At 35.1% G+C, this 24,324-nt stretch overlaps 1 protein-coding gene across 2 annotated transcripts in view; it reads left to right on the forward strand.

Moving 5' to 3' along the window:
- PJA2 (praja ring finger ubiquitin ligase 2) overlaps positions 1-22,507 on the forward strand; it is an 83,699-nt gene extending 61,192 nt beyond the window's left edge. For both annotated transcript variants that reach the window (XM_082837224.1, XM_082837223.1), the window contains exons 7-10: positions 3,789-3,900; positions 16,143-16,257; positions 16,631-16,752; positions 19,327-22,507. In XM_082837224.1, coding sequence (XP_082693350.1) covers positions 3,789-3,900; positions 16,143-16,257; positions 16,631-16,752; positions 19,327-19,452 — 475 coding nt within the window. In that variant the 3' untranslated portion in view covers positions 19,453-22,507. The remainder of the gene's footprint in view (positions 1-3,788; positions 3,901-16,142; positions 16,258-16,630; positions 16,753-19,326) is intronic.
- The last annotated feature ends 1,817 nt before the right edge of the window (positions 22,508-24,324 follow it).

The raw sequence follows: 24,324 nt of genomic DNA on the forward strand, positions 1-24,324 counted from the left end.
GGTCTCACATAAAACATTTTTTTCTCCACTTGTTTTTGCAGTCCATTGGTCCCACCAGCTTTTTTTTTTTTCTTAATTTACTTATTTTATTTTATTTATTCTTGGCTGCGTTGCTTTTCTCTAGTTGCGGTGAGCGGGGGCTACTCTTTGTCGTGGTACGCAGGCTTCTCATTGCAGTGGCTTCTCTAGTTGCGGAGCTCGGGCTCTAGGCACGCAGAGAGTGCAGGCTCAGTAGTTGTGGCACACAGGCTTAGTTGCTCCGCGGCATGTGGGATCTTCCCGGACCAGGGCCCGAACCCATGTCCCCTGCATTGGCAGGCGGATTCTTAACCACTGTGCTACCCGGGAAGCACTCACATAAAAATTTGAAGGTATAATCAAGGTCTTTATTGAACAAAATTTAGCTTAAATTCGAAAACTTCTAATTCATTGATGATCTTTCTAGATATGGCTGTTGTATTAAGATTTTACAGACATGGCTGGTTGTTCCAAAATTTGGGGAGCTTCAAAGTACTTTTTTTTTTAATATGGAAAACAATTTAGCATTGATTTTAAGACAAAATTTTTGAAGGTTACTGTTCTGAATTTTGTCTAGATATGGCAATACCTCCTTATTTGCTTTTGTGGTACTCTATTCAATTTATATGGTAGTAGCTAAGTGTTGATAAGGTGAAAATGTGGTTTGATTTTCATGTTAAAATAGCATGTCATTTTGACAACTAAAAGGAAAAGCCATGACAAACAGCAGCAATTCTTATCTAAAGCCAAAATTTGAGACACTTTCTTTTCAGTTTTGCCACTGCTTAGGAAAAAAATTAAATCCCTTTGTTTTTTTTATTTTAGCTTAAAGGAAAATGGAAAAAGTCCTCTATCAAAAGTTTGTTGGTTTATTTGTTTTGACTAAGTCACAGAAATATTGTAGAATAACCAGAGAATATTTCATAGATTGGTGTGGTAGGAGTTGATGTGGAGAAAACATAGATTTTGGATTTAGACATATCCCAAATGTACCATTTATTTATTCTTTGATAACAACTTAAGCTTTCTCTTGGCTAGAAATTAGGGTTATAATTATTATTTTTTAATAATTATTAACCTAATAAGAAATCAGCATTGTAATAATTAACCTAATAAGATTGTGAGAAATTAATTCTTTGTGGCTATTACCATGCTTTAATAATAGAATTTTTAAACTCTTTTGAAATTATTTCAGACTTACAGAAAAATGGCAAAAGTAGTACAGAAAATTCCCATATATCTCTAAGATTCCCTAAATGTTAACATTTACCACATTTGTGTTACCATTCTTTCTTTCTTTTCTTTATATTCATATTTTTTTTCTGACGCATTTATGTGTAAGTTGCAAACATGATGCCTCTTTACTCATAAATAGCCTAGAATGAATTTCATAAAAACAAGGATATTTTCTTATATAGCATAATAAAATTGTCAAAATGAGGAAATTAACACTGATACAGTACCATTATCTAATCTACACACCTATTCAAATGTCTATAATTGTCCCACTAAGGCCATTTTTGGTCCAATCCAAGACCACCATGTTAGTTAACATGTTTCTTTAGTTTCTTTTAACCTGGAATATTTCCTCAGTCTTCTTTGTCTTTTATAACTTTGACATTTTTAAAAGTACAGGCCATTTATTTTGTAGAATGTCCCTCAGGTTGGTTTTGTCCAATGTCATAATTAGATTCGAGTTACACATTTTTAGCAGGAATACCTTAGAAACAATGTTCTGTTCTTCTCAGTTCATATCAGAAGGCATATGGTGTCGAATTGTCCCATTACTGATGATGTTAATTCTGATCACTTGGTAAAGGTTTTATCTTTCAGATATCATCACTGTACAGTTGCCATTTTTAGCTTTATGTAAGCGTCTAGTGGGAAGATAACCTGTTTCCTTTCAAACTGTCAAGCTACCAACTACTAGTTTTAGTGTCCTTGGTGATTGTTGTCTGAGACAGTTATGACCATAGTGTTTACCAAATGAATGATACTAGAATTTTTAATATTAGCTGATTATTCTTAAGTTACCAAATTACAACCAAATACCATGCTCTGAGTGTCTAGATTTGTTTGGCCTAGAGAAGAAAAGAATTCTTGGGGGATAGTTGACTCCAATCATTTGAAGGAGTTTTCTGCGAAGGGAAAGTGGGCATAGTTTGTGTTGCTTCAGCGGGCAGAACTAGAGCACTTACTTCACATAAGTTTCAAACTTCTATTAGGGCTCTCCCATACTGCATGCACCTGCTTAGAAAGCGCTATGTTTTCTACATGGAGGAAATGGTTCTGCTGTTTCTTGAATGCCTACTCTGGTGCCATCTCTGTGCAAGGCACCTGTGTGCATCTACTCATTTAATTTGTTTTACAGATAAAGAAACAGTAACAGTTAAATAATATTTTCATACTGTTTAACTATGACTCAGTTAAATGTGACATTGAATTCCTATCTGACTCCAAGACTCTTCCTCTTTGCACTACATTTCACTGATAGATGAATGAGTTCTAGTATTGCAGAGGAGGTTTATTCAGTAATCTTAGTTTTAATTCTAATTCTAAAATCTGTGATTGTAGGAAAATGTCTGTTCCTTTGTACCATGTGATGTCTGCTGATTTCTAGATACTACGAAGCTTTAATATATTCTTCATAGGAGTACTTCTGTATCTCTGGGCAATAGATTTGTAATTTTAATGGTGGCAGAAAGATTGACATCATGACTGTTTTGAGCTAGCATGTGTAACTGGATTTTTCTGACTATGATATTCAGTTTCTGATAGAAATGCGGAAGTCAACAGAAGTTTTCCTTTAGGTAGACAAAATAAGCTCAGTTTTGGAGATCTTGGATTTGAGGTGGTAGGAGTTCATTGAGGTAAAGTGCCCCACAGAAAACTAAAAATGTAGGTCAAGAACTCAAGAGGGATTTTGGAATTAGAGGTTTAGGGATCATCTGTAGAAAGGATAATTGAAGGGGTGGACTTGAATGTAATTGCCAAGGGAACAAGGTTTAGAAAGAAGAGGACTGAGGATACACTTAACGTTTTCTGAATCTTGAAATACTTAGTATTTCTAAGACTAGAGAAAAAGGAGGGATCCATGTATATGTAGGCATGGAGGAAGCAGATAAGGACCAGATTAAGACAATATTTTTCTTCAAGGGGCTTACAACCCTTCAGAAAAAAAAATAATAATAAAAATGAGCAGTTAGGAGCTAAATCTTTTCAAACTGAATAATAAGGGAGGAGCCCTAGTTTTTAGAAGAATAGAAGAGAGATTAATGAGATAAACTTGAGAAAATAAAATTTTCTTAAGCCTGAAGTAATTAAGCAGTACAAGGTAAGAGAAGAAAAAGAGGCTTTGACCAATGAAAGAATTAAAATAAATGCAGTATTCTTAACATGTTCTCACCTAAATTTAGATTGGAAACTAAAATAAAGGGGAAAGATATGGTAAAGAATTAGGAGGGGAAAAGTACTACCTTTATCCCAGCCATAAACAGTTCCCAGAGCTAGAACTAGAAACAGAGAATTTTCTTACAAACTTTGTGCAGTGAGTGTGGCAGCCTATTAGGGCTGGGAATGGTATCTTACCTCCTTATGCTTAGCATTTAACTCTTCTGTTGGGTTCTTCCTGCCCCTCACCGCACGAGATTTATATTAAAATATTTTAAGGTTTTCTGCTTGTAGCATCTTTATTGGCTTGTCAGTATGCTAATATAATTATGTCTTCACTATAAAGGTTTCCCAAATCACGGTTGTACTTTTTTTTCCAGCCTGTTTGACGGCTTTGCAGATGGACTAGGAGTTGCTGAAGCTATTTCTTACGTGGACCCTCAGTTCCTCACTTACATGGCACTAGAAGAACGCTTAGCCCAGGCTATGGAGGTATTTTAGTGCTTATTTTAGTGCTCTGGTACCCATATATAGGTTGGTGGGATGCCAAGTGATAACAATTAAAGGTTTCTTTAACTGCTTTTAAGAAAAGGTGAATAATTTTCTTACCAATTTAATAACAATTACTGAATAGTGATTCAGTATGTGTATAGAAATTGTACTTGACATCCTGCCAATTTGCCTAAAATTACAATATTTTCCAGTTTTTACTACAGAATGTAAAGTGTTTGTTTTGCTTGCATTTAGAAAATGTTCTTCCTCTATAGAATTACTGTATACAGGTCTGTGAATCTGAATATTTTATACACACACACACAGGTATATTTGTTAACTGCAATTAAAGATCTCTAAAGATATATTACAAATCACTTCCCTTTTTTGGTTCTTAAGGCTTCTAAATCTATCTAGCTGCTTAATGTAGTTAGAAAAGTTATTCCCTTTCATCCGCACACACATACACAGGTTAATAAATGTGGCACATTTGGTGCCTGTTTGTCTTGCCTTCTTTGCTTTATTTGACCAAAACACAACAACTTGTTCATAATTGTATTTACCTATGGTCAAAAGCCCAAGCATTTTCATGTTTGGGAACTTCCACTGCACTAGTGGATTTTGTTGTAAGAAGTCTTTCTTTAAATCGCCGTTTCCACAGTGATTTCCAAAGTAGATGAACAGTAATAACGTGAATGAGTCAAAAGTGAGGGAACAAAAATGAAAGAGGAAACTTTCAGGAACACTATAATACCATTTTATCTTGAAATGTTATGAGATTAGAAAGACCCAGTCCTGGTGGCGCAGTGGTTGAGAGTCCGCCTGCCGATGCAGGGAACATGGGTTCGCGCCCCGGTCTGGGAAAATCCCACATGCCGCGGAGCGGCTGGACCCGTGAGCCATGGCTGCTGAGCCTGCGCGTCCGGAGCCTGTGCTCCGCAATGGGAGAGGCCACAACAGTGAGAGGCCTGCGTACCGCAAAAAAAAAGAAAGCCCAGTTTAGATTTATAAATTAGGTATTAGGTAGATAGAGAGATCCAGACCTATTTATCTACACACACATGTGCATGCACAGGTACACACACAAGTTAGCTCTGCATTGGTATCACTTTTTTAAGTGTGTGTAATCTTCCATGGAGATCATTGCTGTCGTTATGCATTATAGTGTATGTTTTTCTCAAAGTGACCATAGCAGAAATACTGTGTATCATGGTGATCATTTTGAAATATATAGAAATATCATATCACTATGTAGTGTAACGAACTAATACAGTGTACTGGGTCAATTATACTTCAAAAACAAATTCAGGAAAAGAATCAGATTTCTGGTTACTAGAGGCGGGGGGTTGGGGGGAGGGGGAATTGGATGAAGGTAGTCAAAAGGCATAAACTTTCAGTTATAAGATAAATAAGTACTAGGGATGTAATGTGCAACATGATAAATATAATTAACACTGCTGTATATTATATATGAAAGTTGTTGAGAGAGTAAATCCTAAGAGTCCTCATCACAAGGAAATAACTTTTTTCCTATTTCTTTAATTTTGTATCTATATTGAGATGATGGGTGCTCACTAAACTTATTGGGATAATCATTTCATGGTGTATGTAAGTCACATCATTATGCTATATATGTTAAACTTACATGGTGCTGTATGTCAATTATATCTCAGTAAAACTGGGAGAAGAAAAAGAAAAATACTATGTACTAGAAGAAAAGTCAGAATATCATGAGACAGGATAATACACTTAGGACTTTTCCCAGATCATATAACTTGTCTTGCCAAATTCTGACACATGGGAAACAGTGGCACAGCATGATAACCTGCATCAGGAATAGAATATATAAAGATTAAGGATCACTAACTTCCTTGAGTTAAAGACATTTTAAGGGACCACATGGAATATACATCAATATTAGAGTCTGGTTTCACAGTTGTTAAATAGTTTGTTTCCATTATTATGCTAGTGGTTTATGATTCCTACAATATGAAGATGTCTTTATAAAGAAGTTTTGAAAATTAAAAGTTTTATTGTTTATTACTAATGGGAACTGTGACATTTGATTGGCATCTTGAAAGAAGAGCGAGAGAGACTGGTCATGAGAGGTCATGCTAGGTGAAGGCATTAGCAGAGTGGACAAAGACAAGAGGAAGGAAAGAATGTAGTATGTCCAGGGAACATAGAGTCTCCACATTGTTGCCTCCTGCTCTCAGGAACCCAGTGGCACTGCCGCTTTCAGTTGTTCTTACCCACCTATCCTTCTGTTTCAGATTAATAGCATTAAATGTCTCCCCTTCTCCGCAGCATAACAGCTTCTTCATATTTAGTGCTCAGCTTTATTTTATTTGAATTTGATTGAGACATGCTTCTCTTCTAGAGAATCAATACAGTTCCTTCTTCCTGTCACTCTCTGGAAATCTTTATTTTTCTAGCATGCACTTATTCATTTTGAAAAATGAAACTGAAATAATTTATAATTTAGGATTTTTCCTTTTAAATTTAATACTAACATTCTTTAAATAAAGCAAAAACAAGTAATAAGACAAACTGAGTGCTTTGATTTGTTTTTTTTCTCAGCAGCCCTATCTCTTTCTGTCGGTGGTTGTTTTCATTTCTGTTATTTTTCCAGTACTAGGCTGTTCTTTCTTTTCAGGTAGTAGATACTGGTGCATATATTGGCAATAAACATTTGCCTCAATTCTCTGTCTCAGATATGAGGGCAAAATATTTAAGATATTTAACTGTTTGAAAAAATGATTTTAAAGCTTTTTACTCACTCCCAAAGAAATCTTGGGGAAAAAAAAAGTATTCCTTTGCACATCTTTACGTTGACATCTAAAATTTTTTGGCATAAATCTTAAGTAATATTATTTACCCTATTATATCACTTTTACAATAAAAATATGTTCAGGAATTGAAATGTAAAAAAAAATGGTTTAGATTGAGTATAAAATGTTTGTTTTGTCTATTGATCAAAAATGAACTGTTATAAAATTTGATAAATAATTACTTAAACATAAAGTAAAATTTTACTAGAAATGTATCTCTTAATGAGATAGAAGCTTTTTTCCCTTCCTAATTACTTTGTGAGTGAATTTTATTCCTAGAATGAGGCATAATTCAGCATCAACTTTATTTCTGTTTTTTATCTTATGAATGTAGATTGAAAATCCTTATTCAAATAAGTAAATTGGTAGGGATGGAAGGAGTTTATCATAGCATTGTCACTGAATTCTTCTCAGATATTTACCAAAATCACAAAAACTTGGCAAAGTTGTTTAGATCCTCCTATTTTTTTGAAAGTAGAAAATTGGAAGCCATCTACAAAGATTTCTTATCAGTCATTATAGTTCAGTTTGACCCCGGTATTTCAGATTGCCCCTTTGAAGGGGGAAGAAGTATGCTTTTATTTATAAAGTGGAAAAACGGTGAGTATAAAAAGGAATGTGCGAACAGGATCAGAAGCAAAGCCCTTTTCCTCCTGCACTGTCTCTTCAGCATCCTCTATGAACAAAGCTTAACATCATGACAACTGTCAGAAGGGAATATATTTAAATGGCCCAAATCCATTTTCACAGAGCTTACAAAAACAGTGAATTTAGATCTGAGAAGCAATAATTGATTATTGGAACAGTCCATATTTTTGGCTACTTGGATTCTGTATACACATTTCTACACACATTTCAACTGCCGTCCAACGACAGTACAGCTATATTTCTACCCAACAAGATACAGCTATTCTAACAAGAGAAGAAGTTTCACCTTTTCCCCAGAATGAACAGATGAACAGTCCCAAGAGTCATTGTATTCATCGCTGGCTATATTAATTACTTCATAAATTGTCAGTCATACTGAATATTCTCTTATATAAAGATTAAATTTTAAAGTTGACTGCTATATAAAATAAAAATGGGAAGGCTGAGAAAAAAGAAAATGGTTAGTAGATACAGATAAATATATACATATAACAAGCAAATAGAAAATATGCAAAGCTACTAGTCCTTGTTTCTGTATTTGGTCACAGGCTGTAATTCATAGCTATAGTGTCTTTCTTCCTTATTTTCTCTGTCATCAGCAAGAATCTCACCTGGTTGGGATTCTTTACTTGGTGGTGTGACCCAAACCTACATTTCTCAAGAGTCTGTGTCCTCAATCATCCTGCCTTTTTTGGCTGCTGTAGTTTTCTGGTAACTAAGAGATGTATACTCTATACTTGAAATTATCACAGGATTTTCAAGTAGAGGAAGGCTGGTTTGTGGAGGGTAAGCTACTCCTACTGGTACAAGGAGGCTCAGAGTGACATGGGGATTCAAAATAGTCAGTTTCATCTGAGTTCAACCAGATGTCCCCATTCTAAGTCTCAGAATCCTGTTTTTTAACCAATCAGTGATACAATTTTTGAGAAACTTGACTGAGAATTAATTTAATTTAAAATGTATGTTTGATTTTCAAAAGTAAGAGATTTTTTTCGGGGCTATCGTGGACATGCTCTGGTTCTCATACTGTGCTTCACTTTGAGAGTTAATGGGCCCAAGTCTGTCACTGTCTCTTTGTAAATGTGCAGGAGCGCTCAGAAGGATCCATCCCACATCACAGTTTTTATAGTCATCATTATTGCCATTAGGTCAGGTGCAGCAGCCACCTGGGTTCCCAAGACATGTGCTTTAGTTGGCACTTCACTGTGTTCAACCACAGTGATAGTTTAATTTTGATTCCTCTGAAGACCATGGATTGATAGCATCCCTCTTCAGTTGGTAAAGAGCTCAGCAGTGAGCTCAAGCCCAAAAGCTCAACCAAACCAATCCCATTCTTACTTCATGGAATCATGCCTGATACCAGTTCTTTATCAGTCTGAGCTCAGTCACAGGGAGAAAACAATTAATTTGAATGGGGTAAGTTTAGTATAAAGAATTTCTAACTATGGTTAGGCTACTAGGAAGTAAAGTGAATTCTAAAGAATATAGGAATAGTAGATTTAAGGAATAGCCTTAGGGCTGAGATGAAGCACTCCACCTCCCCACCCCCCAGGGCTGAGATCTAGGCTGCGTTGAAGAGGACACAACCATGGCTCTTAGAGAAGTGTTTATGCTATTATGCTGGCAGAACTTGCTGGAAATCTGCCCTCTGGATCTTGGCAAAAATCTACCTTTGGAGTGCTAAAGAAACTATTCACAGGGAAGAGACTAACTGGAAGCGCTCCTGCTACAAAACCACCCAAGATGGGTGCCAGGGGAAGCTGCTGGCCACCTTATACTGCAGCTGTCAGGCACTGGGGAAACTGCATGTGCTTCCGGATCCAAGTGCTGGCGAAACCTTTCATCACGCTGGAGGAGCCTGGCGCAGAAGCCGTCTGTGCTCCAGAAGCCCACAACAGGGAAGCCTCACACACTGCTCCCAACAAGCGCACTAGAACTAAACAGCCCATTCCTCCTGTGATGTCTCTCCAGCACCCTCTCCTGCAGAGCCTAAGATCATGGTAGCTGACAAAGGAAAAATATTTAAAGGGCCCAGATCTATTTTCACAGGACGGAGATGAAAGGTGAATTTGTCAGAGGCAATAATTCTATTACTGGCACACTGTTTTTCTTTTTGCAATATCTATCTGCAAATCCAGAGTCAAATTTGGTGTTCAATGTTATTAACTATGTTTATTAACTTTTATTACCATGAATTTTTTTTGCTCGCTCTTTTTTTAGTCCTGACTTTGCTTTGGCCTTGGCCCTATCCTTTTTTGTAAGTCATCTCAAATCCTTTTTGGAAAGACAGTTGCTAAAATATCTTGGCTAGATCTTGAGGAGTATACAAAAGATTATGTTTGCCATCCAAGAGAACGCAATGTTAACCATCAGGCAGAAAGAATCCTATTCCTACCTAGGAAGCCTAGTTTGTTTATTTTTTATTGTGGTAACAGGCACATAATGTAAAATTTACTATTCTAACTACTTTCAAGTATATAGTTAAATGGCATTATACATAAACAATTAACCACATTCCCTCCTTTCCTCATCCTGTGGCAACCATCATTCTACTGTTTATCTTATGAATTTTACTACTTTAGGTACCTCATATCAGGTATACAATATTTATCCTAATGTAACTGGCCTATTTCACTTAGCATAATGCCTTCAGTGTTCATCCTTGTTTTAGCATGTGTTAGAATTCCCTTCTTTTTTAAGGTTGAATTCTACTCCATTGCATGTGTATACCACATTTTTCCAGCTTTATTGGGATGTATTTGACATGTAACATTGTGTAAGTTAAAGGTGTACAGTGTGTTGATTTGATACACATATATTGTGAAATTATTATCACAGTAAGGTTGTTAACCTCCATCACCTCACATAATTACCATTTCTTTCTTGTGAGAACATTTAAGATTTACTCTCTTACCAACTTTCAAGTATATAGTACAATTTGTTATCTATAATCACTTTGCTACCTTGGATCCCCAGAACTTACTCATGTTATAACTGGAAGTTTGTACCCTTTGACCAGTAACTGCCCATTTCCCCCAACTCCCAGTCTCTGGCAACCACCATTCTACTCTCTGTTTCCATAAGTTCACCTTTTTTAGATTCTGCATATAAGTTATATTATACAGTATTTGTGTTTCTCTCTCTGACTTATTTCACTTAGCATAATGCCCTCAAGTTTCATCCATGTTGTCACAAATGGCATGATTTCCTTTTTTCTCGTGGCTAAATAATATTCCATTTTATAGATAGATATATAGATAGATCTATGCACACACACACACACACACACACACACACACACACACACCACACCACACCTTCTTTATCCATTCATTCATAAGTGGATGCTTAGGTTGTTTCTATATCTTAGCTATTTTGAATAATACTACAGTGAAGATCCTGATTTTATTTCCTTTAGATAACTATCAAGAAGTGGGGTTGTTGGATCATATGGTAATTCTATTTTTAATTTTGGGGGGGGGAACTTTCTGCTGTTTTCCATAGGGGCTGCATCAGTTAACATTCCCACCAACAGTGCATGAGGGTTCCCTTATACCCCCAGCTTTACCAACACTTTGATTTCTTGTCTTTTTCATGATAGCCATTCTAACAGGGGTGAGGTGGTATCTCACTGTGGTTTTGATTTGCATTTCCCTGATGATTAGTGATATTGAGCATCTGTTAATGTACCTGTTGGCCTTTTGTATGTCTTCCTTGGAAAAATGTCTATTCAGTTCCTCTGCTCATTTTTTTATTGTTTGTTTTTTAGCTCTTAAGTTCCTTACGTGTTTTGAATATTGATCCCTTATCAGATACATGATTTGTAAATATTTTGTCCCACTTTGTAGCTAGGCTTTTCATTTTGTTGATTGTTTTTTTTCCAATGCAGAAGCTTTTGAGTTTAATGTAGTCCACTTATTTATTTTTGTTTTTGTTGCTTCTGCTTTAGTTGTCACATCCAGAAAATCATTGCCAAAACCAATGTCAAGGAACTTTTTCTCAGTATTTTCTTCTAGGAGTTTTATAGTTTCAGTCCTTATGTGTAAGTTTTTATTCCATTTCAAGTTAATTTTTGTCAGTGGTGTAAGTGGTGCATGTGATTATCCAGTTTTCCCAGTACCATTAACTGAAGAGATTATCCTTTCCCCATTGAGTATTCCTGGCTCCCTTATCAGTTTTTCGTATTTGCCAGGGTTTATTTCTGGTCTCTCGATTCTGTTATTTGGTCTATATGTCTGTTTTTATGCCAGTACCATACTGTTTTAATTACTATAGTTTTGTATACAGTTTGAAATCAGGAAATGTGATGGCTTCAGCTTTGGCTATTCAGGATGAGGATCTTTTGTGGTTCTATACAGATTTTAAGATTTTTTTCTATTTCCATGAAAAATGCCATTGGAATTTTGATAGGGATTGCATTAAACCTGTATATTGCTTTAGGTAGTATGGACATTTTAACATATATTTTAATTCTTCCAATCCATGAACATGGGATGTCTTTGCATTATTCCTGTCTTCTTTCAGCAAAGTGGTATAGTTTTCAGTGTATAGATCTTTCACCTCTTTGCTTGAGTTTATTCCTAAGTATTTTATTAAATTTTTTATGCTGTTATGAATGGGATTTTTTAAAATTTCTTTTTCAGATATTTTATTATTAATGTATAGAAACACAAGTGATTCCTATATGTTGATTTTGTATCCTGCAACTTTACTGAATTTGTTGATTAGTTCTAACTTTTTGTGTGTGTGTGTGTGGAGTCTAGGAATTTCTATATATATAAGATCTTATCTGCAAACAAAGACACTTTTACTTCTTCCTTTCCAATTTGATGCCATTTATTTATTTTTCTTGCCTGATTACTTTGGCTAGGATTTCTGTACTATGTTTAATAGGAGTGGTGAGAGTGGGCACCCTTGTCTTGTTCTTGATTTTAGGGGGAAAACTTTCCACCTTTCACTGTTGATTATGATGTTAGCTGTGGGCTTTGTGTGCCTTTATTATGTTGAGGTATGTTCCTTCTATACCCATCTGTGAAAAGTTTTTATCATGAAAGGTTGCTGTGTTTTGTCAAATGAGTGTTTTCCTTTTCTTTTTCTTTTTTTTTTTTTTTGCATCTATTGGGATGATCATATGCATTTTATCTTCTCATTTTATAAATGTGCTGTATCATATTTATTGATTCATATGTGTTGATCCATCCTTGCATCCCAGGGATAAATATCACTTGATCATGGTGTGTGATCCGTTTATGTGCTGTTGAATATGGTCTGTTACTATTTTGTTGAGGATTTTTGCATCTATGTTCATCAGGATTATTGGGCTGTAACTTTCTTTTCTTGTACAGGCATACCTCAGAGATATTGCGGGTTTGGCTCCAGACCACCGCAGTAAAGTGAATATCACAATAAAGCAAGTCAACAAATTTTTTCATTTCCCAGTGCATATAAAAAGTTATGTTTACACTATACTTACTCAAGTAGGCAATAGCATTATGTCTAGAAAAACAATGTATATACCTTAATTTTTAAATACTTCATTGCTAAAAAAGCTAACTGTCATGCAAGGTTGCCACAAACCTTGAATTTGTAAATAACACAATATCTGTGAAGCGCAATGAAGCAGAACTCAATGAAGCAAGGTATGCCTCTTGTTTCATGAACTGGCTTTGCTATCAGAGTAATGCTGGACTCATAAAATGAGTTTGGGAGTGTTCCCTCCTCCTCTTGAAGGAGTTTGAGAAGGATTGGCATTAATTCTTTAAATGTTTGGTAGAATTTCCCAGGGAAACCATCTGTTCCTGGGCTTTTCTTTTGGGGGAGATTTTTGATTACTGATTCATTCTCCCTGCTTGTATTGGTCTGTTCGGTATTTCTGTTTCTTTATGATTCATTCTTGGTAGGTTTTATGTTTCTCTTCTAATATATCCAATTTGTTGTTGTACAGTTATTCATGATAGTCTCCTTTGATACTTTGTATTTCTGTGTTATCAGTTGTAATGTCTCCTCTTTCATTTATTATTTTATTTGGGTCTTTTGTCTTTTTTCTTAGTCTAACTAAAGGCTTGTCAATGTTACTTTTTCAAAAAAAAACAGGTGTTAATTGGTATTTTCTATTTTTCTGGTCTCTACACTTTCTGCTCTGATCTTTGTTACTTCCTTCCTCCTGATAACTTTCAGCTTAGTTTCTTTTTCAGATATTTTGAAAAAATTTTTCAAACTATTTTCTGCTTCCTTGAGGTGTAAAGTTAGGTTGTTTGGTATATTTCCTTTTTCTTAATGTAGGCATTTTTTTGCTACAAACTTCCCTCTTAGAACTGCTTTTGTTTTGTCCTGTAAGTTTTGGTATATTGTGTTTCCATTATTGTTTGTTTCAAGATATCTTCTGATTCCTTCTTTGCCTCATTGGTTGTTCAGGAGTGTGTTGTTTAATTTCCACATTTTTGTGAATTTTCCAGTTTTCTTCCTATTGTTGATTTTTCATTTCTTGCCATTTTGGTCAGAAAAGATAATTGGTGTGACTTCAGTCTTCTCAAATTTGCCAAGACTTGTTTTGTGACATATATGATCTAACCTGGATAATGTTTCATGTGCATTCAAGAAGAATGTGTCTTCCGCTGCTGTTTTGTGGAATGTTCTGTATATGTCTGTTAGGTCCATTTTACCTAAAGTATAGTTCAAGTCCAATATTTCCTTTTTGTTTTCTGTCCGGATAATATCTCCATTATTGAAAGTGAAATATTGAACTCCCCTAATATCATATTGTTGTCTAATCTCACTTCAGATCTGTTTTTATTTGCTTAATATATTTAGTTGCTCTTTTTTTTGGGTACATATTCATTTATGATTGTTGTATTCTCTTGATGAGTTGATTCTGTATCATTGTATAATAATCTTCTTTGCCTCTTGTTACCATTTTTGGCTCAAAGTCTCTTTTGTCTGATATAAGTATAGCTGCCCCTGCTCTCTTTGGTTTCCACTTGAATGCAGTGTCTTTTTCCATCCCTGCACTTTGAGCCTATGTGTTTCCTTAAAGCTGAAGTGAGTCTCTTACAGGCAGCATGTAGTTGGGTCTTGTTTTTTTTTCCATTCACCACTGTATGCCTTTTGATTGGAGAATTTAGTCCATTTATATTAGAGTAATTATTGATAGATAAGAACTTACTAATGCCTTCTTATTATGTTGTCTGGCTGTTTTGTAGTTCCCTTGTTACTTTCTCCCTCTCTTATTGTCTTCTTTTGTGACTTGGTGATTTTTTTACCTTTGTGAATCTAATGTAGACTTTTGCTTTGTGGTTACCATGAGGTTTACATAAAACATCTTAACAGCCTACTTTATGCTGATAACTTCAATTGCCTACAAAAACTCTACCCTTTTATTTCCCCACTCTTATGTTTTTGATGTCACAGTTTACCTTTTCTTATATTGAGTATTCATTAATAAGTTATTGTAGTATAATTATTTTTAATACTCTTGTCCTTTAACGTTTATTCTTAGTGAAGTGGTTAATATACTACCATATTACGATATCAGAATATTCTGAATTTGACTATATATTGAATATCTTTACCAACCACATTTTGTTCATCCATTCATCTGTGGATACTTGGTGTGTTTCTACCTTTTAGATCCTGTGATCATAGGTCCTATCTGCAGTTCTAACCTAATTGTAGCCATAAGGGCTAATCAAGCCACAAAAAGATGAGGGTGACTCGTACTAGATGGTCATATGATTTGCTGTTCTTTCCATTCCTGTTAGTGACTTTTTCCAGACATTTGAACTCCTAAATAAAGTTCACAACCCAGATAACCTAGGAATACAGGCATACCTCAGAGATATTCCAGGTTCAGTTCAAGAGCACTACAATAAAGTGAGTCACACAAATTTTTGGTTTCTCAGTGCATATAAAAGTTATGTTTACACTATACTGTAGTCAATTAAGTGTGCAATAGCAGTATGTCCAAAAAAAATGTACATACCTGAATTAAAAAACACTTTATTGCTAAAAAATGCTAACCATCATCTTAGCCTTCAGTGAGTCATAGTAGTAACATCAAAGATCACTGATCACAGATCACCATAACAATTATAATAATATTGAAAAAGTTTTAAATATTGTGAGAATTACCAGAATGTGACACAGAGACATGAAGTGAGAAATGCTGTTGGAAAAAGTGGCACTGATAGATTTGTTTGAGCCAGGATTGCCAGAAACCTTCAATTTGTAAAAACATGCAGTACCTGCAAAGTGCAATAAAATGAGTTGTGCCAGTACTAGTGAACCAGTAATGTGGGTGTGCTGACTCTATACCAGTAGTAGATACAGCCGTTCAGAAATGCATTATTTGCTTCCCTACCTTGAACATCTTGTAACCTTGGCCACATTTTATATTTCATGAGTTGAACCTGTTCAGAGTATTTATTTTCTTTCATGTTATTGATCTCATATATAAGCTCATAAGTTGGAAGAGGTAACCACTCTTGAAAATATAAGTATGATGGACAAGTAAATGGTTATTGAGACAAGATAGATTTTTGTTGTACTTGTGAAAAGTAGGGATTTTTTTTTCCTGTGTTTTTTGATTTTTTGGTTTGGTGATGGTTCCTTTTGGAAGGAGGCAAAAAGGGCAGGGACTGAAGCAAAAGAAACCAGTAGGAAGAGGATAATGGTGGATATAATTTTGGAAGATACCTTTAAAAATAGTTTTTCATTACTGTTTTAAAAAGTGTTTCCTAACAAAGAAATGCGACTTTTCATTTTCAGACTGCCCTGGCACATTTAGAGTCTCTTGCAGTGGATGTTGAGGTGGCCAATCCACCAGCCAGTAAGGAGAGCATTGATGGTCTTCCAGAGACCCTTGTTCTTGAAGATCACACTGGTAAGGGCAAAGTTGATCTCTAATGTTGAACGACACTTTGCATATTCAAGTATATTACCAATGCACCTAGAAGATAAAATAGTGACTGTCAGAAACTTTCATTAGATTTTGTATGAAACCTAATTCAGACAAACTTTTACCTAGTGGAATTTTTTAATTTATCCAGTGATAGGCTGGGACAACTTTTCTACAAAAGCAATGTTTATTAAATTCCAAATTGTCATGTATTAAGCTGAAACTCTTTTGCCAATTAATTCACCAAAGTCTGGTTCTTTTGTCTTTCATAGGTGTTGTCTATGAGTTAATATGTTGGTTTTCAATTTTATTAAAATTGAACTTCATGGGATTGATAAATCAAATTATTTGTTTTCAGCTATTGGTCAGGAGCAATGCTGTCCAATCTGTTGCAGTGAGTATATTAAGGATGATATAGCAACAGAGTTACCCTGTCATCATTTCTTTCACAAACCTTGTGTCTCAATTTGGCTGCAGAAGGTGAGTTGCAGATTTACTTTTTTAAAGTTAATAGTTTCTCCTACAAGTTAATAATGATAGTAGTGTCTTTTAAGCCTATTTTATTTAGCTACATACTCGTAGTAATTTTTAATTCACTGTTTAAAATTAGTTACCTTTTAATAATTACAGATTAATGATATATCAAACTATTTTACCTTACTAACATTGTCTAAAAACAATATAGGCAAATGATTTTAGGATAAAGCTAATTAGATCTTTGATTGTATCCCTGAAATTTGATGTTTTCAAAAATATCTTAAGCAAAGAAGCCTTTAGGACTACTCAGAGTACTATAACAGTGTACAGATATTCTGCTAATATGAGATGGTATCTTTAAAAATGTATATGAGGAAAAGCAACAAGATCCTACCATATAGCACAGGGAACTATATTTAATATCCTGGGATAAACTGTAATGGCAAAGAATATGAAAAAGAATATATATATGTATAACTGAATCACTTTGCTATATAGCAAAAATTAACACAACATTGGAAATCAACTATACTACAAGAAAATAATTTTAAAAATTAAAATGTATATGATAAATATTTAATAACCTACCAAGTACCTCCTATTCAAATTTTTATATACTGTTTTTCAATGTTTACCCAATAATTTTTAAGTATATTTGAATTACTTAAGGAAAAAAAGGTTTTACTTACATCTTCTCAGTGAATTCTATTCTTGCATAAAGGATATTTACATGCAGTTCAGTAGAAATTCCCAAATCACATTCCCAGCTTAATTACTTATGGATATGGCTCCCTTTCTTCTCTATAAGCACTCCCTTCCTTCTCTCTTCTCTTATTTCCTACCCTCTCCTTTCTCCCTTCTTTTCTTTCCTTTCTCTTTCTTTGCTGTTGCTCCCCCTCTACTGCTACTTCATCTTTGTCAAAACTCTAGTTGATATCTAAAATCCAGTGCAGAAATGTTCATGATTCCTTTATAAAATCTAAAATTTCGGGCTTCCCTGGTGGCGCAGTGGTTGAGAGTCCGCCTGCCGATATAGGGGACGCGGGTTCGTGCCCCGGTCCGGGAGGATCCCACATGCCGCGGAGCGGCTGGGCCTGTGAGCCATGGCCGCTGAGCCTGCGCATCCGGAGCCTGTGCTCCGCAATGGGAGAGGCCACAACAGTGAGAGGCCCACGTACCACAAAAAAAAAAAAAAAAAAAAAAGTAAAAAATCTAAAGTTTCTGTCTAGGCTTTCCAGGCCTTCTGTGATCTAGTCTATCTCATCAGATTTACTCCTCTGTACATTTACTCATGTTTGCTTAGCCTGGTGTGATCTTCCCCTTACTGTAAGAATAGATGATCTAGGTAGGTCCGCTTAAATTCGACCTTTTCTATCCTTAATATCCTCTTTTTTAAACTCCCACAATAGTATCAGAGCCTTAAGAAGGATCTGGTGTTGTCTGTGCCTGCTCTGTGTCAGGTATCACTGGATGATTGATGTGTGTTATCCCATTTAATCCTAACAGTAACTCTGGGACATATTGGTATCCTTATTCTCATTTTCCAATCATTGTTATTCATCCAAGGTTACACAGCTAGTGTGTGGTTGATTGAGACTGTACTCATACACTTGACTCTAAAATGTTGCTCTTTTGGCCCCATCTGTATGGCAAGTGCACAATAAATGTTTGCTGAATTAAATTCTTGAATTGTAAATATTATGTATGATGTACATCTTGAATTGTCATTGATTTTGCTTTAACCCAAGGTAATAATCTCTTTAGTCTGTCTCCTGTCAGGAAGCAGCTTATTGTGAAGCCTTTCCTCTAGGGAGAAGGTTTCCAGGTTCTGAATCTTTGTCACCTTCAATAGCCTGATTTCTTCAACCTTTTTTCTATCAGGGAGATCTCTGGGAAGAAGACAAGATTTGTGAGGGGATAACATATCGCCAGATGACACATCTCTATAACCTTCCATTGGTCCTAAAATAATGTACTCCCAGTCTAACTGCTTTCCCTGTTCCACCTTCCCTCATTGATTTGTTTTATCGTTTAGAAGGCACCTAACTCTCCATATCTTTTTGAAAAGGAAGTATATGGCTTATAAAGAAGGTCTGCGGTCCATCTGCTTTGACATATCTGTGCTACACTAAAGTAAGGCTTTAGTATATATGAGGAAGGTCCTAGGGGGATAATTTGGTGTAATAAATATGTGAATTAATTAGGTCTCTGGTTTCTCTAATATACGCATTCAGTGCAGGTGAAGACATGCCCTGTGGCTCCTTGCTCACCCCTGTAGCACCAGTGCCAAGTGGAGCATGTAGTAGACTCTTAATTAATACTCACTACATGAAAGATAAGTGACCTAAAGATGCAAACATGATTAGGAGACACTGTTTACCCTCAGAGAAATTGAGTCTGATTGGGATGAAGAGGAAATAGCATCAAAATTTTGCCTCTCTACTGTGTGGATTTGAAGTTTATTTGGTTTTGTTTTTAAGTTATTTGACTTGTTTTGAGGATAATGATACTGCTCTGATACTTTGTAGCAGTTAAGATCTTTCCATTGGCTGTGAACTTGTTTTTTTCTCCCCCCAGTCAGGGACGTGCCCTGTGTGCCGCCGTCATTTCCCACCTGCTGTGATGGAAACACCTGCAGCTGCTTCCTCTGAGCCTGATCATGATGCCCCAACTGCAAATGACAGTACTGCAGAAGCCCCCTAAGCCTGAACACTTGAATGAGATCGGTCTATCCAAGTAAATCTGCAGATCCTTCTAAAATATGATGTGCAAATAATTATATATAAATATATTTAAAATGCTATATATAGTCTATGCCATAGTTTAGAAAGAGAATATTAACCTTTCTAAACTAAATTTAGGTTTGCAGAAAGTACTAAACATTTTCAAGCTGAATGTTGAAGTAGTGCGTTCATTTTCTTTAGTTTAATATGTTATTAATTGTAATGTCAAGCTTATTGATTAACTTGATCCAGAAGAAATAATCATCTGTGTGGCACACATTATTGGTTTTGTCTGAAGTACTGCCACTAAGTGATTATAATTAAGTTTTCCTATTTGCATCAAATGTGAAGATTGTGATCACAACAGTAGTAAAGTTTGGTTTCGTTGGAAATAAAAAAGAATTCTAAGGCATGCTTTTTCATTGGTCCCTTTGCTTTTGCTTCATCAAAACTTCTTGGTTCATAATACTGAGTGGTTTTATAAGAAGATAACTTACTCTTTCATCTTTGTTTAAAATTAGGACTTTTTAGAATGCCAAACAAAACTTCTGGCTAGAGCATCACAAAATTTTAAAATCTTAAATGTAATCTCCTTGAAATGGTTAGGTAGTAAAATAAGTTATTATATTTGAAATGGTGGATGTGCTTAAAGTAGGGTTAGTAAAGCATATAAACAATCTCATGTGCTCAGTGCTTGGTACAGTGAGATGAATTAGATGGCCTTATGAAGTCCTTTCTATTTGGTTAAAATTGTACTTGAAGGTCCAGAACACTCATGGCACATTTGTGTAACAAACACTGGATATAGTTAAAGGTAATTTTGGCTCTGAAATATTTTGGGAAGTCTGAAAACAAGCATAAAGTGTTTTAAAACACTCATTCTGTTGTATCCCGAAGGAAAATCTGAATCCTTAAAAAACTAGAAGAATTAATTGTGCTGTCTTGTATAAAGCATAAAACTGATGGGGTCCAGGACAGATTTGGCCATACCTTTATACAACATATCTAAACCTTACTATGTTATAATTTATTATTTTAAAATATTGTTGAACAAGGATTATTCATACTACATTATCAGCCTTTGTTTCTTTACACTAATTTATTTTGGGAAAATTATGCACCTGGAACTAAAATAAAAACAAGTAATTAAGCCATGGGTGAAAAAGGAATTGATTGTATGATTGCCTAGTGATTGTATGAACAGAACTGAACAGGTTCCGTTCTTAATTTCCTTTCTCTAAAAGAGAAAAGAAGATGCTGACCTCACATTTATCCTCTGAAAGAGATCTGTTCACAAGCTTTTACAAAAGTGAGGAAATCAGCTTTCCTTACTTTACTTTTTTTTTAATGGGAAATTTGACCCACAGGGTCATCTTTGTAATCATGTAACCAAACTAAGAGTGCACAGCTTTCTGTTTAAGTGATCACACCCAGTAGGCAAGTATGTATCAACATGGACATAATATTAATTTACGGATGTGATTAGGTATCAACACCAGAGAATGATGGGTGTTAGAATGCCACATTTGAGCAAGTAAAATAGTAAAACACATAGTGAGTGTACATCTATCCAAGTAGTACAATGATGATTTAGTTTAGACACATAAAAAGAATGTTTATATGGCTTCCCAAATGCAAAATTACATTTTATTTGTGTAATCTCTCTGCATATTTATATTCCACCTCTTTTCTTCATTCTTAAAAATAAATGAATTTTCACTGTTGGCACATTTGAGGCTTAAATATAAGGAACATAACACTTGCATTCTAATTTTTGCATATATTGTAAATGTGTCTGGTACTTACAGCAAAATACTGTGTATCGTTTTATGGGTAAAACAAAACTGAACATTGCATGCATGTAATGTGGTGACTTTGTAATTTAGGGGTTCTTTGGGGCTTCTGTGACTTTGGAAATGCTTACATTCAAGCCTTAATGTTGCATTAGGTAGCATGTTTTCCTTCTGATGTATATAGTCACTGTTGTATAAACTAATCATTGCTTGTTTTCTACTCTGTGATCTCTCCATACCGTATTTCATTGATGATCAGTTAGTGTCAAGGAGTCAAATCAAATTAAAATTAATTCTCATGTGTATATTGTGGAAATTTGTGGGTAATGTGATTTTTATTGTTGTTGTTTGTTTCCTTTAAATAATTTCCTTTAAATAATTATGATCAGTGACACTTAGTGGTTAAACTGACATTGTTACAGATTTCTCTGTAATAAGCCACACACATTATATTTAGGCAGTGTAAAGGGACCTTGGTTTTCTCTTCCTAGATAGCATCTGTCCCAAAGAAAATATTTCTTCTTTGGCTGTTAAGATTTAACTATTATCTGCCAGTTGTTAAGAGGTTTTGGTTCCAAATTCAACCAGCAGTGTTGAGAGCTGAACTTAAGATAGCTGTTGTACTTTTTGCTTTCCATCTGTTTCTGCCCTTCATTCTTGGCTCCCTACTATCTGTAAACAGCTGCTATGAAGGAGAAAAGTTGAATAAGAATTGGCTTAAAAATTCTTTTAAAAAGAAAATTGAGGTTTTAGAATTTTCATTGTAACAAGCTGATAGAAGCTGAGGCTGACAAGTTAGGACACCTAAATATTGTTTGATCACGTCTTGGCTCCTTTTGAAAAAGTAAAGAATATATGAAGGTAAATTAGAAATATAAATATTAATAAAAGTACTGTTTCTCTTATTTCTCTATTATATGTTAAGTGACTTGACCTAATAATTTTATTTTTTTAAACGTCGTCTTCTTTCTTGTAATTTGAATGCTGATATTTAAAGGTAGATCTATGTGGTTTTCTTTCGTGTTTCTTAATTGTTTATCTCTAAGCTAACTAACTCTTATTTGTGATCTGCATTTATATATAAACTGTTAAATATATGTGAACTGTTAAAATGGAATGCAAGTTTTTCAAAAGCCCAGGTCTAAACGTAATGATTGGTTTATTGTTCTACAACCTCAATCCATCATTTTTCGTGTAAATCATAAACAATAAACAGGATATACTCAGTGGTCATTTCTAATATTTAATTGTGTAGTCTTATCACTTCTATAATGTAACCCCCTGGAGGATTTAGTGTTTATAGCAAAGTACACAGCTACTAAGGAAGTCTGGAATAGGCTCCTGAGCACGTGATTTTATACTCCTTTAACTGTGATCTAAGAAGGAAAACCCTAAAAGAGACCTCAGCTGTACAGAAGTGGTTGATGGACTTCCAGAGTTGGAGCCACTCAGCACCCCTACAAGGGTTGGATTTCGTTAGAAAAGTATCACCCAAATATTCCTATACATAGCACATATGTGAAGCTAGGCAGAAAAGTCCTGTCTCTTCTGTGTGACCACCTCTTCCTGTCTTCCCTCAGCCTTCACACTTTTCTCAGGTCTTGCGTGATATCTATTCTAGACCAGCCTGGCATTGGCTATTCCCATCCCTCACTTAAAATGTGTTGCTCAGAACTAAACACAGTTCCTCTGACTAGAGCAAGGTCCAGAAGCATTATTGCCAACATCAAAGTGACTCTCATATGACTGTTATGACTCGTATATGTTGATAGTATTATCATTACCATCATTATTAGGCAAGCGTATCACGTTGTTGTCTCTTGCTAAACTTCAAGGTATTGCTGGTAAGCCAAGTCTGTTCCTAATAATTACTTACACAATTTCTTCTTAACCTAATTGGACTACATTCATCCTTACTAAATTTAACTTGTAAAGGTCCATATGAATTCTGATTCTTCGCTCATCCTGCATCAGTCCCAATTTTGATGAAGTATGCCTTTGGTGTTTAGTGGCTTTGTCCAAGTTACTGATAAATACTGAATAGAACAGGATGAAATACAGACCCTCTTCAGAATGCCACTGTAGACTGCCCTCTAGATGACTTTGATCCACCAGTCAGTACTCTGGGTACAGTTGTTGAAGCAACTACCAGTCACTTAAGTGCTTTTGTTTCTTCATGGTTCCTAAAAGGACACCGTAAGAAATTTTGTCCTGTTTGGTCGACAAGCACTATGGAAGTAGCCTAATCTGCTAGTATATTAAATCAAGAAAACAAATGAAGTTAGCTGGAAATGCTTCACTCTTAGTGAAACCATGCAACCTCCTTTTCTAACTGCTCACATGCCATCTGTTCATCTTCTCTAGAATTTGATAAGTGATCAATGTCAACCTCATTTTTCTAATTTTTGGAATCTTCCTTTTTTCCTCTCAAAAATTAATGATATTTGAAGTAACATGACCTTGACAAGTCACTTAATCACTCTGCTTCTGTTTTCTCTATAAAGACTAAATTAAAGGTTCAGTACTCCTGTTTGTGCATGGGTAAAGGTTTGAAAAAAATGTTCTTTGTTGATGTGCAAAGTCATGGGGAATAAAAAAGCATCTTAATCACCTCTCAGGAGCGGAAAGAATTTGACATGGAAACTTTATTAAATCAAAAGAAATAAAATGTAATTAATGTCAGTTTTACTAAAAGCCTACATGCCTGGATGTGGCAGTTTATTCCATTTTGTATTCTTAGTTTATAATCAATATGCAGTTTTTTAGTAAATATTAGAGAGGGGAGGTCTTTATCTTATTTTTTTTGGAAAGATAATACCTCTTAGCCATTCACTGTCAGTAAGAGAAATTATGCAAGCCACCATTATTTCTTTTCCTTTGATTATAAAGCAGCAATTCTTAATAAGATTCACTGAGAAAAATGCATTTTTACATTATAAGAATAGTTCCCATTTGTGAAGTGCTAAATATTAGACATTGTGTGAGGCTTTCTGTTTTAGCTAATCTTCATAATGAATCTGCAGCGTAGTTTATATTGCCCCAACTTTTACAAATGAAAA

This window comes from Leucopleurus acutus (assembly GCF_964270905.1).
Source record: "Leucopleurus acutus genome assembly, chromosome: 3".
In the NCBI taxonomy this organism is placed as follows: Eukaryota; Metazoa; Chordata; class Mammalia; order Artiodactyla; family Delphinidae; genus Leucopleurus; species Leucopleurus acutus.